This window comes from Grus americana, chromosome 4 (assembly GCF_028858705.1).
Source record: "Grus americana isolate bGruAme1 chromosome 4, bGruAme1.mat, whole genome shotgun sequence".
In the NCBI taxonomy this organism is placed as follows: domain Eukaryota; kingdom Metazoa; phylum Chordata; class Aves; order Gruiformes; family Gruidae; genus Grus; species Grus americana.
The window spans coordinates 9,801,686-9,815,589 of NC_072855.1; the positions used below are offsets into that span (position 1 = coordinate 9,801,686).

Sequence of the window (13,904 nt, forward strand, 5' to 3'; positions counted from 1 at the left end):
AGCCGGGGACGAGACACTGAGAACACTGGTGGTTTCCTCCCGCTCGCAGGCAGGATTGCGATGGGGCTCTGTTTAAAGGTGTCCTACAGTCAAGTCTCCTGCTTCCACCACTTCCACAGCCCACCACCTTCCGTGTCCCCTCCACCTCCACATACGGACACAGCCACACACGCGTGCACCCCATTTTCCTCCTCCTTCCTCCCAGGTCAGACAACACACAAAGGTCATTTTCCTCCCCCGCTGCTCCCATCCAGGTTCCTCCTCACTGAGCTGCTGTGTGGCAGCTTTTAAGTATTTTTGTTTTCTGGACAGGGGTGTTCTCTGGAAGCAGAGGGGTTTCTTATTGAAGTTCCTTTCATTGCAGAGGGAGCCCTGCTATCCCACCTCCCTTTACAAACCTGGAGAGGGCAGGACACGCTGTACTATTTGTACAGATCTGGAAAGGATCACTTCAGAGATTACTGCATTTTTTTTTTTTCTTTCTTCTGAAAACAGCCCTGGTTCAGAGGGAACCTGTCATACGGGAGAGTCCAACACCAGGTGAATTACTGCCACCTTTGGCAATGGTACTCTTACCTTATTGTGCATGGCTCCCGTTGTGGCATCCCACAAAAAAACTGCTGTGGAACACGTTGTTTGGAGGAAAGAGATCCCTATTTCCTCCCTCAAAACCCTGAAGCAATGTAAATTTCATTTAAAGAGTCCCTTTAGGATAAATTTCTACTGCTCATTTATTTATACACACCTTAAAGCAGCATTATTTGCCCATAACTATTATGTATGTTAATTCAAATGGAATCTTAAAATTGCGTGCAGGCTTGCCATAACATTTTCCTGCTGTTGCACCACTGAAGCTGAGACCCAAACGTCACAGAGCTGCAACACGGTTTTTCTTCAAGTGAAATGGCATCCCAAGGCCATGCATTGAGTCCTCCAGCAAATAAAATTAATTCTTATAAAACCTACAACAGTTCTATCTCATACAAGAAGCAGAGCAAATCAGCACCAGGCATTTATGCTTTGGAAGAATAACTGTGCAGGTGGATCCATGGAGCATTATTTTTCATTGCAGATATGTATCCGCCCCCCCCAGAAAAGCTTATTCTGATGTGACACGGCAGATCCAATATGCCTAACGCATCAAGCGGCCACTGACACGAGATTTTGGGAAGGAAGATTTTCAGCTGGTGGCAAGGGATAGCACAAAGCAATGTCAAGGGACACGCTAGTACTCCAGCTTCGATTTACCACCCCTTCTCTGTCCCGACAACTTCCATTCCCAAATTTAAACTCATTTCTTTCACGTTATTTGCAAAGTGAGAAAGACTTAAGGCCAGTTTGTTTGACAGGCTGGCAGCTGTCACTCCATGTAAACAGACCCCAAAATGAAAGAGCAATCCAGCACGTGGAAGTAGAAAGTCCTGACACTTTAATTATCTGAAGAGATTACAAGATGAAAGTTTTCCTTGAGGCAAATGTATATTAGTATTGATATAGTCATTGTGCTTTTCAGTAAGAGAAATAAGAGTCTGTATTTACATAAGAAACTATAGTGTCTGAGATCTTTAAATATCATATTTATGGAAATGATTCTGAATTACAGCATTTACAAAATAAAAACAAGCTTGAATAAATATTCAGTCCATTAAATAAGATTTTCTTTTCACAGAAGCAACATTTTGTGCATATTTATTTCACAATTGAAGTTTGTTGTATTTTTTTATCCTATAAAAGAAGCATTAAATTTGTTGGGTTTTTTTTCTAAAAATAAAACTGCAATAATCATTGCAATGTGAAGCCTGAGATTTAAGCCTGAATAAGTATCATTGCTTGCACCACATTACCCACCTCCCACCAATTGCCCAACCCCATGCCTTTCCAAACTCTGGTGAACGCCAACACTCCAACTCAAGGATTCCATGGGGAGGATTTCAGGGAAATAATAATAATACTACTAAAAAAAAAATTAAGGTGAGGATAACACATCATTGCTGACATTGTCTACAAACAGCATCATAAGGCTCATGAATTACACATAAACAAAGTGAAGCTGTTTCATCTGATTCAAAAATGACAGTAGTGCCAAACTGTTGTACCCTTATATGGCTCATTAACACTGATTATTAAACCACTTAAAGGGTATGTCCACCCCAAAAAGAAATTAAAAAAAAAAAATCAACACTGGCCAGTTTTGCTTCATCATTCTGAACGATGACCTTTCTCGAGCATGATACCGCAAACAACTTCCTCATCCTTTTTTGTATTTATCACTTTGAAACACAGTGTGTAACACTGCGAGTCAGGGAAGGGGATACAGCGAAGAGCTCTCGATGTCGCTTCCTCTGCGCCCACAGCACAGACCGCCTTGCTTTTCATGTGGCTAACTCAAAGCGTGTCCAAACACCTTTGAAACCTCAGTGCTCAGGGAGCTCTTACTGCAAATAGTTTGTGCAAGATCATAGCACGAATCCATGTGAGTTTTGTTTCTTTTGTCTCCAAGTGGAGATAAAAATTAATCCCTGGTGTTTCAAATAAATACAAACGTCTTCGGAGTTGTTAGCATGAGTGAAGTAACAGTATGCAATATTTTACATGGTTACTCTGCCAAATGTGGACAACAAGTACCCTTCTCTGGTTGACCGTTCTGTAGGACCTTTTGAATGTATCATTACATATTTGCCCTTTTAAAAACCATTTAAAAAAAACTCAGGATGGGAGAAATAATTTGTCACATCTACTGAATTTTGCTGCTGAACTCTTTCAAAAATATGTATTTTAATATTTATTCATTCATTTGGTAACCATTTCCTCTGAAGTTTAAGTTTTAAATGCTGATATAGAAACCAAAGCTCTGTGTTATACTTTTATTAACAGGATTTAGCATAAATGATGCAGATTATAAATACTTCCAAAACTCCAAAATATGGAATTGGAAGTTGTAAAACTTAATTTTTAGAAGACGACTTGGAGTTATTGCTCTGCTTGGTAAATTAAAGGCAACAGAAATAGACTGCTTCAGGACATTCACTGCTTCCTACGTGAGTCAAAGAAAATTTTGCCTTTGTAAATATCAAATATGGACTTGAAATAGGTTTGCTTTAATTAATCCTAGCATAGGTAGCAAAAAATCTAGCGGTGGAAAAGTTAAACCGCAGCAGCAGGGCAAGCGCTGACATCCACAGCCATGCTGGTATTGTGGTGAGCACAGAAGTGTCCGAGCTTTGGGACTGATTTGCTGGGATGGACTAGTTAACTGGCTACTCTGTTCCTACCATGTAAGATAAGCAGCAATGCTTGTTCAATTCTCTGAGCCCTATTTCCTTCCACACAGTGCATTTGTTCTGCATATGGCATCGTAACGTTAATGTTAGAAATTTATGGAAGACTGTACTGTAGCCTTAGAGCTACAGACGCTTCATACTTCCCTTTAGCAGCTTAGTAAAATGCAATAAAAACTGTCTGTACAAAATTTATAATAATGGATGTCAAAGCCTACACGCCCTCACGGGGTCCCTCTTTCAAGTTAATTCTTGGCTTAGGTCAAATATATCAGTCCGTGTAAGACTCCAGAAGACACACCAGTAGTTTAATATGTCAGATACCAGCTTTGTCACTATAGAAAGGAGTGACGTGGAACATGTAACAGTGAGTGCAAACACGGACAGGCTTCATCTGACCATAACGAGGTAATGGAGCAGAGTGGGAGGAACAGCGGGAACAGAAGATCTGAAAAACAAGAGGGAGATTTCACTTTAGTTCCTTTGAAGAACTGGGTGGGAAAAGATTGATTTCAAGACAGGGGAGAGAAGATTGTACGCGCTGGACTCTCGTGTTATCAGCACCACCACCCTCCTCAGCACAGCACGTGAAAGGCCTCGGCAAGGCAATTCATAGCCTGACGACAAGCTAATCCGACTGTGCGCAGCCTCTCTGACGTGGGTGCCCAAGCCATTACCCAAGGCAGGCTGGCTACTCTGCAGGTCACAGGGGAAGGCGGCTCCAGAGACAAAAAGAAGCATCTCTCTCCACTGGCTTTAAAGAAAGACTAGGCGAATATCTGTATCTCCAAAGTTCCTACTCCTGCAAGTCCACTATAAAGTTAACAAAACCAGCTTCTCTACCCTCTTTGTTTTTAACTTACACACTAGCAAGTGAAATGGGACAGCAGATTTCTGGCTTCCTGAGGCACATGGCTGCTTTATTCTCCTCTTGCTCCCTCTTCCTCCCCCACAAACTTGCAAAGCAGCAGCCCTCCACACCGCAGTCCTCCTGCAAAGGTTTGGAAAGCAAGCAAAGGGACATGCCGTCCCTGCAGCTGCGCCATGCATCGCCCCTCGCAGCGCAGGCTGCTGCGGCTCACGAAAGCTTAGAGCAGCAGTCCAGAGTGACTCTGGATTTGGGGTGTTTGCTCCACGATCTTAGCAGGGAGTTCTGCTTTTTAGCAGACAAATACTTATTGCTGTATTAAAGTCAAAACCCTCCTCCCCACACTTTCTGAACATAAGCTCAGCAGTTGATAGCCAAGACCTACAAAACCACTTGTGACTTGGAAGCCCTGGCCAAGCACACACATTTTGCTGTGCAGCTGAGTTTGTGGTACACTTAAATTTGCTGATCTCTTTGGCGGATGGTTTCTCACATGTTTGACTGAGTCATTACCTTGCCACAGCTCCGACAGTGGTGTTTCCTGCGAATGACTGTGAAAGGAGCCTTGCACGCCGTGCAGTAGCTGCAGACTTCATCTGGAACCCAGTCAGGAGGATCTGTCAGAAACACAGCAACAAAAGGGAACATAAATCAAAAAGGAATAAAAACAAACACACAATTATCAGATCCTCAAGGGAGTAGGAAGAATAAAATATAACAGCAGCTGCTTTCATCTGAGTTTCTCAAGGTGCTTTGCGAACAGGCAGCTAGGGGAGTTCAGGGTGCTGGCGGGGGCTCAACGCCCCCCTTTTCTGCCAGGCACCCACCTCCGGGCACTGCAACAGCACACGGCAGCTCTGGACTCGAAATGAAATATATCCCGTTCAAATGAAAGTGGCAGGGAAAAGGAGATAAGCAAAATAAAGCACGAAGACAAGAGACTATTAAAGCAGAGCTGGAACACAGGTGTTTTTGTAAATGCAACCAGCCACCAAAACACACTTAGAGCCGAGATCATTCCCAGCCTCTCCAGCCCTCCCTACAGAAAGGCTGACTGCTTTTCTGCAATTAAGCAAGTGACTCTACAGATAATAAACTCAAAACCTGACTACTGTCTGCTAAACTATTAGGACTCTTACTGGAAGTCACCAGTAACTACAGCAAAACCACAAAATCAAGTGTACAAGACTTAGCAGAGGAAGAATTCGACCATTATCCCTAACAGCATGTTTCAGTCAGTTATTTCTCCTGTGAGCTCTCTACCTCCTCACAAAAGCCAAGCAGGGAAATGATTTGGTTTTGGCAAAGCGGAAGGTATTAGACTCACTTCTGATGAGCTGCTTCTGCTAGTGACAGGCTGACATGACCCTCAGAGTCTAAAATTACAAGTGTAGAAATGATGTAGCTGATTGCTTAATTAAAGTTGGTAAAAATCTAATGAAGGGTCAAGCAAGTTCTACCCAGAAGGAATCCATGGACACGGTGAACATGAACCGCTGGACGTATTTACCCGAGTTCCCTGTATGCAGCTTCTCTCCAAGTATTACTTACAGTACGCAACCCATGCAATTGCTGATTTATAAACCTGACAAGCCAGATCCCTGCCTCAAGGAGCATATTATCCAACAACAAAATATATGGTGCAGTTAATGCAGAGGTCAAGAGGGCTACAGCTACAGGCAGACCATAATTATATGAAAAATCCACTGTATTCTTCAAACATAACCGTGACCAATTTTCATGTGTTTGTCACATTGCAACATTTGTCAAAAGTAAAAAGGATATAGCATTCACTGCAGAAAATGTTCAAAAAGCAGATTAATAAAAGCAAAGAGAACTTCAAATCCTGAGTCAGCTTTTAGGGGCTCCTCTAAACCATTTTGGAAGTTAACCTAGCTTAAGGAAGCAGTCTTTCATTGAATGAACAAACTGGTCTGATAAAGGTCACAATTACAGAGACAGCAACCAAACCCAAAGTCTGCATGCAGAGAAATGACCGATGTGGTGAAGAAGAGGAGACTGCACATAGCAGCCTTCACCTCATCCTGGGAACAGTTCACCAGAAAATGTTCTGTGGGGGACACAAGGCTACAAAATCCTACTTCAAAAGCAGGCTTTCCTACGGCAGCAGGAGATGCAGGACTGCCAGCCTAAGTCAAAGCATTAATAGCAATGAAATCCAGGGATTTTCCTTCGCAGCTGTTCTTCTCTGCAACCTCCCCAGCTACTACATGTAACTTGCCCACTAAACTTATTCCTAACACAATGGCGATTTTGAAAACTTTGTATCACTTTCACAGGAATCTCCACCCGAAACCATGGCAAGTGTGCCAACCTTGGAGCGGCTCCATGTTCTCCATCCAGGAGGTCCCTTGGGTTTTCACATATATTCCAGACAAAATAACCAAGCCAATAACAATATTCCTGTTTAAACCTTGCCATACCCTTGATTATGTTTTCAGGGCATTTAACCATCCTGTTGATTCTCACTAATTTTAAAGATAGCAAAATTTAGGAAGTTATCCAAGCTCTGTGCCACCAGGTCTCCCTCCCAAATGAACACAGAGCTGGTAGAAGCATTTTAGCAAGATGCCTACTTCGCTACCGACGCTTTATCAACTGCATTATAATGTGGGCTACCACATTCAGCTAGTTACTAATTTTAATATTCACAGAAAAGCCACAAAACACGGGCTCTTTTTGTACAAACTGCAGCATGCCAACATGAACTATGACTTCTGCAGTTGCTAGTACCATAACCACTCCTTCCCTTAGAGCGTGATTAGTCCAGACACATTACGAGCTAACGCAATCCCACCACAGAGACTCTGGAGCTCACTGGCAGAAAGCAGCTTTCTATCAGGAGTTTATCATCTGGGTTGGGTTTGGTTTTGTTTTTTTTCTGTTGTTGCCCTTGAAGTGCAATGTTGAAAATGGTATTTTTTAATTGACCATGTATGGATTTAATTGTGTCCAGTGCTAAACAAAAATCGCAAAAAAACCCCCATGAGAAACAGCAAATTTACTTTGATAAACCACCACCTTATAGTCATATAATCCATAGCTCATGGTTACAGAATTACTTGACTGCCAGAAGAATTCATCTGCAAACTTTGTTTTTATAATTGTATTAAAAAAAAAAAAATCACACCTTAGCGCTACTCAATGTACAGAAACATTCTGTATATGTAACTTTCTCTACAAAACTTTCTCCCACAGAAGAGGGACTCTCTTTACCTCCACACTGGTGTCACATCAGCTGATTCACTAAATTAACAGATCAGTAGAATGAGCTAAAGGGCATATTTTCCCCCAGACTTACCCAGGAAGAGTAAGGCCCTTGGACAGGGCTACACGGCCAGCCCCGTGCCCCGTTGCTTCTGGGTTTTCGTGCCCTCCGAATATCCCAATTGCTTGCACCAAGATCTGCTGCACTGCAGCACACCCCCAAATAGTAACACTTCGTTATGTAACGGCTTTTAACATTCAAAATGCTGTACAAACATTAATTGCTTTAATCCTTATCACCAGCTACAGTCAGTAAGTCTGTGTGGGGAGAAATCAGGAGAGAATCGTCCAAAATCATGCAGTGGTGCAGTCTTGAAATAACATTCAAAATAAGGATCTGTGGGCCATTAGCCCCGTGCCTTCGCTTCCAGTTGTGACTGAAATAGTCCTTACGCTGAATACACAGAGGCTTCATTTTGAGAGTAAGCACTTAGAAATTAAACGCAATCCTAGGTTGAAGCCAAAGTGCTCGCACTAGCAGGGAGCACGAAGCCCTGAGTGACTCAGTCTTTTGAGCCCGTGCAATCCCCCATGGCCACGGGATCACACCCCGAGGTCCCCTTCTTCACAACCCTCGTCTCGCTCAACCTTGGGAGCAGCCTTTCTCACTTACGTATATTAATGATTGAGTCATCAGGCTTTTTATAGAACAGGGGTTTTTTTGAAATCGTATCGAAGCTATATCCCCTTGTGAGACTGCTCTTCAGAGACTAAGAGCAGAGTGAGTTATACAGATTAAACCCCCGGCACTAGGCTGAAGACGTGCTGGAAGCAGGGCAGCAGCAGCACTGCACCCCTAGGCTTTTTATGTTGTAGTCCTTCCCCGGGCTACGCTGCTCCATTAGCTCTGCATGCAGTAGGAAATGGAAACATCCAGTCTCTAAAGCACTATCTGCCTGCGCTTCGGGGATTTGTACAAGGAATGGAGGGAAAAACCTTGTTCGTGGGCTAATTGGCCCACTGCTTTATCATGCAATGAGAGCTAAGAGAAGTCTGTTGGGAAACGGCTGAAGACCACAGCACAAACATCAAAGAGGAGGAGGAAGGGAGGGAAGGGATTAACGAGACAGAAAGACCAGAGAAATAAATTTTAGAAGAAAACATTAAAAGCATGTACAGAGAAGAAGGAAGAGAAGCAAGTATTTAAATGAGTAAGAAGTTTAGAGAAAGGAAAAGGCACAAGATAAAATTAAATAGTGTGAAGACTGAAAAAGACATTTAAAAAAGGAGAAACAGTATTCCCAACTCTTAAGCATTCAAACATCTTGCATTACCATCTCCCATAAATCATTACATTTTATAGCCTTTTTATTCATTTTATGCTGCAGCTTTTAGAATTCACCTTTACATGTCTCTGCAACCTCATTAGCTAAAAAAGTTTTCTGTTCTATAAAAGCCAAAAATCTCACATAAATGTAAGATGCTGGAGTTTTAAGAAAACCTCAATCATGATAAAATCACAGACGCTGTAAACACTGTCAAAAAGCACATGCAAATTCATTTTGCTTAAGTATATGCAATAGATCTACTGCAGTCCCGTCTAATCTTACAAACCCAAGAACATCTCTGCATCCCAGAACACAAGGAGAAGAGAGCCTGGACCCGGATCCATCAGCAGTGTTGATTCAAATCACGTTAGACCAGAAAGTTCATCCAGTGGCACTGAGACACAAGAGAGTGGGTTGCAGGGTGAAGGATGGAAACAATCCCAAAAGCTGTTGGAGCTTGCAGAAGGCCTAATTTAGCAAATCTATACTCTGGTAAGAAAGCAAGTCAGAAGACATGCACACTGGGACTCCCAGTCGAACAGCTACTAAACCCTAAGCTTATGGCAGTGTTTGCATTATGGCCAGACAATTCAGCGAAAAGACCCTTTCTGCGTCTCTTGTTTTTATCAAACATTCCTAAACTCAAACTGAAAGTTCCTCCTGCATCGATGTGTATTAGATTTTAGAGTACATCATGCATAACCCTGATGATACTTTTACCAAACTAACCTTAAGAGGGCTGTTCCCACAGCAGCCTGTGGAACTTACACCGCTGCAGCCATCAAAATGCATTACCCTCACAGCTGCAATAAAAGTCAGATGGGCTAGCTGTAGCTCCTCTGATGAAAGCAGGAACTGTAAATTCTCACAGTTTTAAGTATGGAAAGTAGAGAACTAGGGTGACGTGATTTTATCCCTCAATTCAACTACCACAGTAAGATGAACCTTTTTGTCCCTTATCACAAATAATTTTCCGCACATCATTCTGGGCCATCTCTGACTTTTATATGAGATTCCTGGGATGCAGCTGTACCAAAGTAATCTGTACCCATGCTCAGTAGATTCACTGTTGATTACAGCTGGCTTGGAATTTTTCAATAAAAATAAATTCTCTGCTTCAACAATATTATTTGATGAAAATTTTGGGGGTGAGGAAGAACACAGAGGTACGGACTTCTTAGCTTCAAGGACAGCTCTTATCAAACAGCTTTCTTGGATGCAGTTCCTGTGCAAATCTAGAAAGCTCTCACCAGAGCATGGAGCTCTGCAGACTTGGGCTCAAGCCTCTGCTCTGATTCAACACAACCTTGAACGATGACGTCCTGTGTCCATTCTGTACAGGTACGCGATCAGCAAGTCATTCTTTGGGCAAAGTAATTATTTATATAAAATGGAACAACTCTAATAGAAAACAATGACTTCCACTGGGATATGGTTCAAATCTTCGCTTTAAATCAGATGGACCAGAGGCTTGGATCTTCCATACAACCGTTACTAGGAGTCTTTCTCTGTAAGAGTTACCAACAGTTATAAATTAGAAGCAAGCCGATAATATAGATTGATCTACATACTACATGCCAGAAGAACACTAAATATGTGTGGTTTTAGGACAAAAAATTTCAAACCTAATAAAAATCCCAGTTATGTTACTGGGGAGCTGAGTAAGCCTGTGCTTTATAGTACTTACGGAATGTTTTCTCCTCCTGCAATGAAGACCCAGCAAATTGTACATTGTGCTGACAGAGAGGGATAGTCTTTGAAAAGGTAAAAGGCTCTGAGCAAGTTCTTAAAACACAAGTCAGATCAAATCATCGCAATACAACCTAAAACCTGTACAAAATCCTGTAATTTTACATGCATGATTAAATATGCTCAGTTGATCATAAAACATTGCCTCAATATGGAAAACTTGATGTTAAATTCTTCTCTCGCATAGTGCGAGCAGAGCTGCTGAATAAGGAAAAAGTAAAAAGTTACGTGGACAGAATATGTTTGGCCACTGAACCATGCAATTTAACTTCTTTCATTTAGAAAGTGTTGCTGGTCATCATTATAAATAATAGAGTAGCCACAGGCAGGTAGAAGACAAAAGAAAAATTGAAGCATTCAGCTAGAGTTGACAGCTAATTCTAGAGTCACAGTGATGAGATACTGCACATACAGTAGCACGGGTGGGTTTTCTTGACCTTGTGACTTCTTACTGCAAGAAGAACAAGAGCTGGAGCCTTGGGACCATAAATTACCAAATTGTGCTCATGTTGCTGGTTGGAGAGCGGTGAGGGCTTGTGGCTAGACAAAAGTGGGTGGGCTGGAATATTATGAGATGGAAAGGGATCAAGGAGAAATAGTGTGCCGTTGTGCAGCAAACAGATGCTGACACCATTTGGCACAAACAGTTATTTGTACTGGCAGCCACAGCAAATCCATTATGGCTGAGTTATAACTAGGTGGCAACGAGAAAGGCAGCTCTGTACAGATGCTAGAGTAATAAGTAGTGAAAATAAATGTATGCTTGCAGAGACAGTTGAGATGCTACAGCAAATATTTTCATGGAGCACCAACAGCTTCACAATGCTTTCTGGTTTTCTTTGAGAAAATCTTCTGATTTCTAGATGTCTCATGCTTATTCCTAGACAAGAAGTGTAACTCACTTTCTTAGCCAGCTTGTCACTTCATGACATTGACAATTAAAAACATTCATTCTCCCTCAGTCGCAACAGTTGAATCTGAGTAATAAGGTACCCCCAAATACACGTATGGTCAAAACTCAGATTTTCCGAAGTTCACTATTAAAATCATCAAGCTCACAAGGATAAACATAATGCTCCTGAATATGGTGAGCAGGGAGTTATGCTTGATCACATTTACAGACTGATAAAGAAATGAATACATAAAAATCTTTACAGACAAAAAAAAGTTATTCTGTGTGCATATGTATATGGGAAACTGTTGGCTGATACAAAGCAAGTTTTGTGCTAGGGCTGGAAACAAGATCCCAGACACATAACGGCAGAAAGACAAACTCCTACTTCTCTGATGTTTGGGTTTTTTAAAGTGACACAGCTCTGTCCCGGCAGGGATACATTTATACAAGATTAACCAAGAGTAATTTTCTTACATTTTCAAATGTGGAGATTTGCTTTAATTCATGTGTGACCTATGCTGCCCAATCTCAGTCCCATGCAACCCTCTTGCTCAGCTTATTATCCAACAGTGGTTTGTCCCAAGCTGGAGCTCAGGAACTTCCCAATAATCTTCTCCCCGTGCTGGCAGGTAGCTCACCAGGACACAGGGAGAAAGGCAGTGCCACAAAAGGTCCCAGGCCACAAGCTCCTTCTGCTGTTACCGCAATTCAGAGCAAGCGGCACTGGTAACAAAGAGCCCAACCTGTTTTTTTCTGAGCAGCTGCCACTGCAATTTACTTTGAGTTTATACACAGAACGTTGTCTCCACTGTCCATCTTCTCCATTGTACAACCGGGGCATGAAATTTTACTGTATTTAAAACTTATTTATGGATTATCATATAAATTCATCTTGTATTCTAGGAAAATAGAAATGTATTTGCTTTACATTCTCTCCCTATAAAAATATAGTGCTTTTTATACCCTATGAAGTATAAATACATATGCTTCCTTGAAAAAAAAGTTTTAGAGCATCAGGACAGCAAAGATGAACATATACACCACAGGCTCATGTGTACTTTTGAAAATGCTTTTGTTTTGGAATGCCAATTAATCTGTAGTTTATTGTATTTCAACCTTCAGAAGGTCACAGGATTTAACTCTTATACCCTTGCCAATGTCATTTGGCTCATAATAAACATTCATATTTGTTTTACGACCCAGACCAGCTGGTGGGTTTTATATACAGTAAGAATGAGAAATCTGACAAAAACAAGTGATTCATCTTCATAATCTGAGTGGAGGCTGGAACTTCCAGTAGAATCTTAAAACCATTTATTTGTTCAACTTGCTGGGCTTCTTGGCTTTTTTTTTTTTTAATTACTGTTGATTGGATGTAGTCTTAAACATTTGGTACTTTCGGTAAGACAGATTTATTTGATAATTGGAAAAAGCTTTCCTGGCAGGTAGCTTGCTGGACTTTCTCAATTTGATACATGCTTATCTTCTGCCACGATGGCAGAAGGGAGGAGCTACTGATGTGCTCATTTGCACATTTTTCACTTTCACATTTCAGTTGAAATCATTGAGTCACCTGAAGCGTAGAAATGATGTACAAAAAAGGATGTAATTAACTTTGGTGCAGTGCTGTCAGCAGATTGGTGCAACACTCCCAGACTTTGCCTTGAGTCCATTAACAGCAATAACTGCGGCGTACTCCTGTCACTAGCCTGTGGCCCAGATTTGGCCTGGAGGACAAACCCATCAAGCTTGCTGCAAGAAATAGGGCACAATGCTCATGCAGCAAAGGTTGCCTTAACCACCAAACACCTTCGTCTGCACCCAAACACCACCCAAAGTCGGGGCTGTTGCTTCCACAGTGGCCAGCAACAATGAGGTAGGTGGGGAGGTGTTATAAAGGGGGAGAAGGCACATGGCTGCTGAAGTTAAAATACTGCTGTAAGTTTATGACTCATGCTGGATGCCTCAGGGATAGCAAAACCATGTATCCCATTAGCTATCACTGCATACACCTCAGCAGAAAAAAGTCTGTACAGTGTTGCCAGCAATGACAACTTGTGACCTGAAGAGACAGGGGCCTGGAAGGTACTGGAGGTGAGGGGACAGAACGGGTGTTTCTACAGTTCCCACAAATTCAGACTGACCCATTTCAGATGCTCCTTTTTGTAGACCTTTTGTGGTTTGTTCTGGTTTGGAAGGTGGAGCTCATCTCCATGCTCCCCAGCACACTCTGTGTCTCGGATACAGAAAATTCCTGCCCATCAGCAAATCTGAAGGCCAACTACCAGGAGACTACGCCAGTTAGTTTACACAGTCAGCGGAGCTGCATTGATTTGTACAAGCAGGTATTTACAGCGTAAACACTTACATCCAAGCCAAGTAAGACTCCCAGAGCAAGTCTGCAAGGAGACCAATTCAGACATGCCCAAGCCTTCCCAGTGAGCAAGCACAGGTAGCAAAAGCAGAGTACTCGCAGGAGCATTGGCTAACTGGCTCCAGAGGATGTGTTAGCATGGGAAAACATCGTGCCAAGGCAGCCAAGCTCATTCTGGCATCCA

At 42.1% G+C, this 13,904-nt stretch overlaps 1 protein-coding gene across 5 annotated transcripts in view; it reads right to left on the bottom strand.

The window, feature by feature from the left end:
- Window positions 1-1,420: 1,420 nt before the first annotated feature.
- ZFYVE28 (zinc finger FYVE-type containing 28) overlaps window positions 1,421-13,904 on the bottom strand; it is a 157,115-nt gene continuing 144,631 nt past the window's right edge. For all 5 annotated transcript variants that reach the window (XM_054825000.1, XM_054824999.1, XM_054824998.1 and 2 more), the window contains 2 exons: window positions 4,660-4,763; window positions 1,421-3,726 (listed from right to left, as the gene is read on the bottom strand). In XM_054825000.1, the coding sequence (XP_054680975.1) occupies window positions 3,595-3,726; window positions 4,660-4,763 (236 nt within the window). In that variant the 3' untranslated portion in view covers window positions 1,421-3,594. The remainder of the gene's footprint in view (window positions 3,727-4,659; window positions 4,764-13,904) is intronic.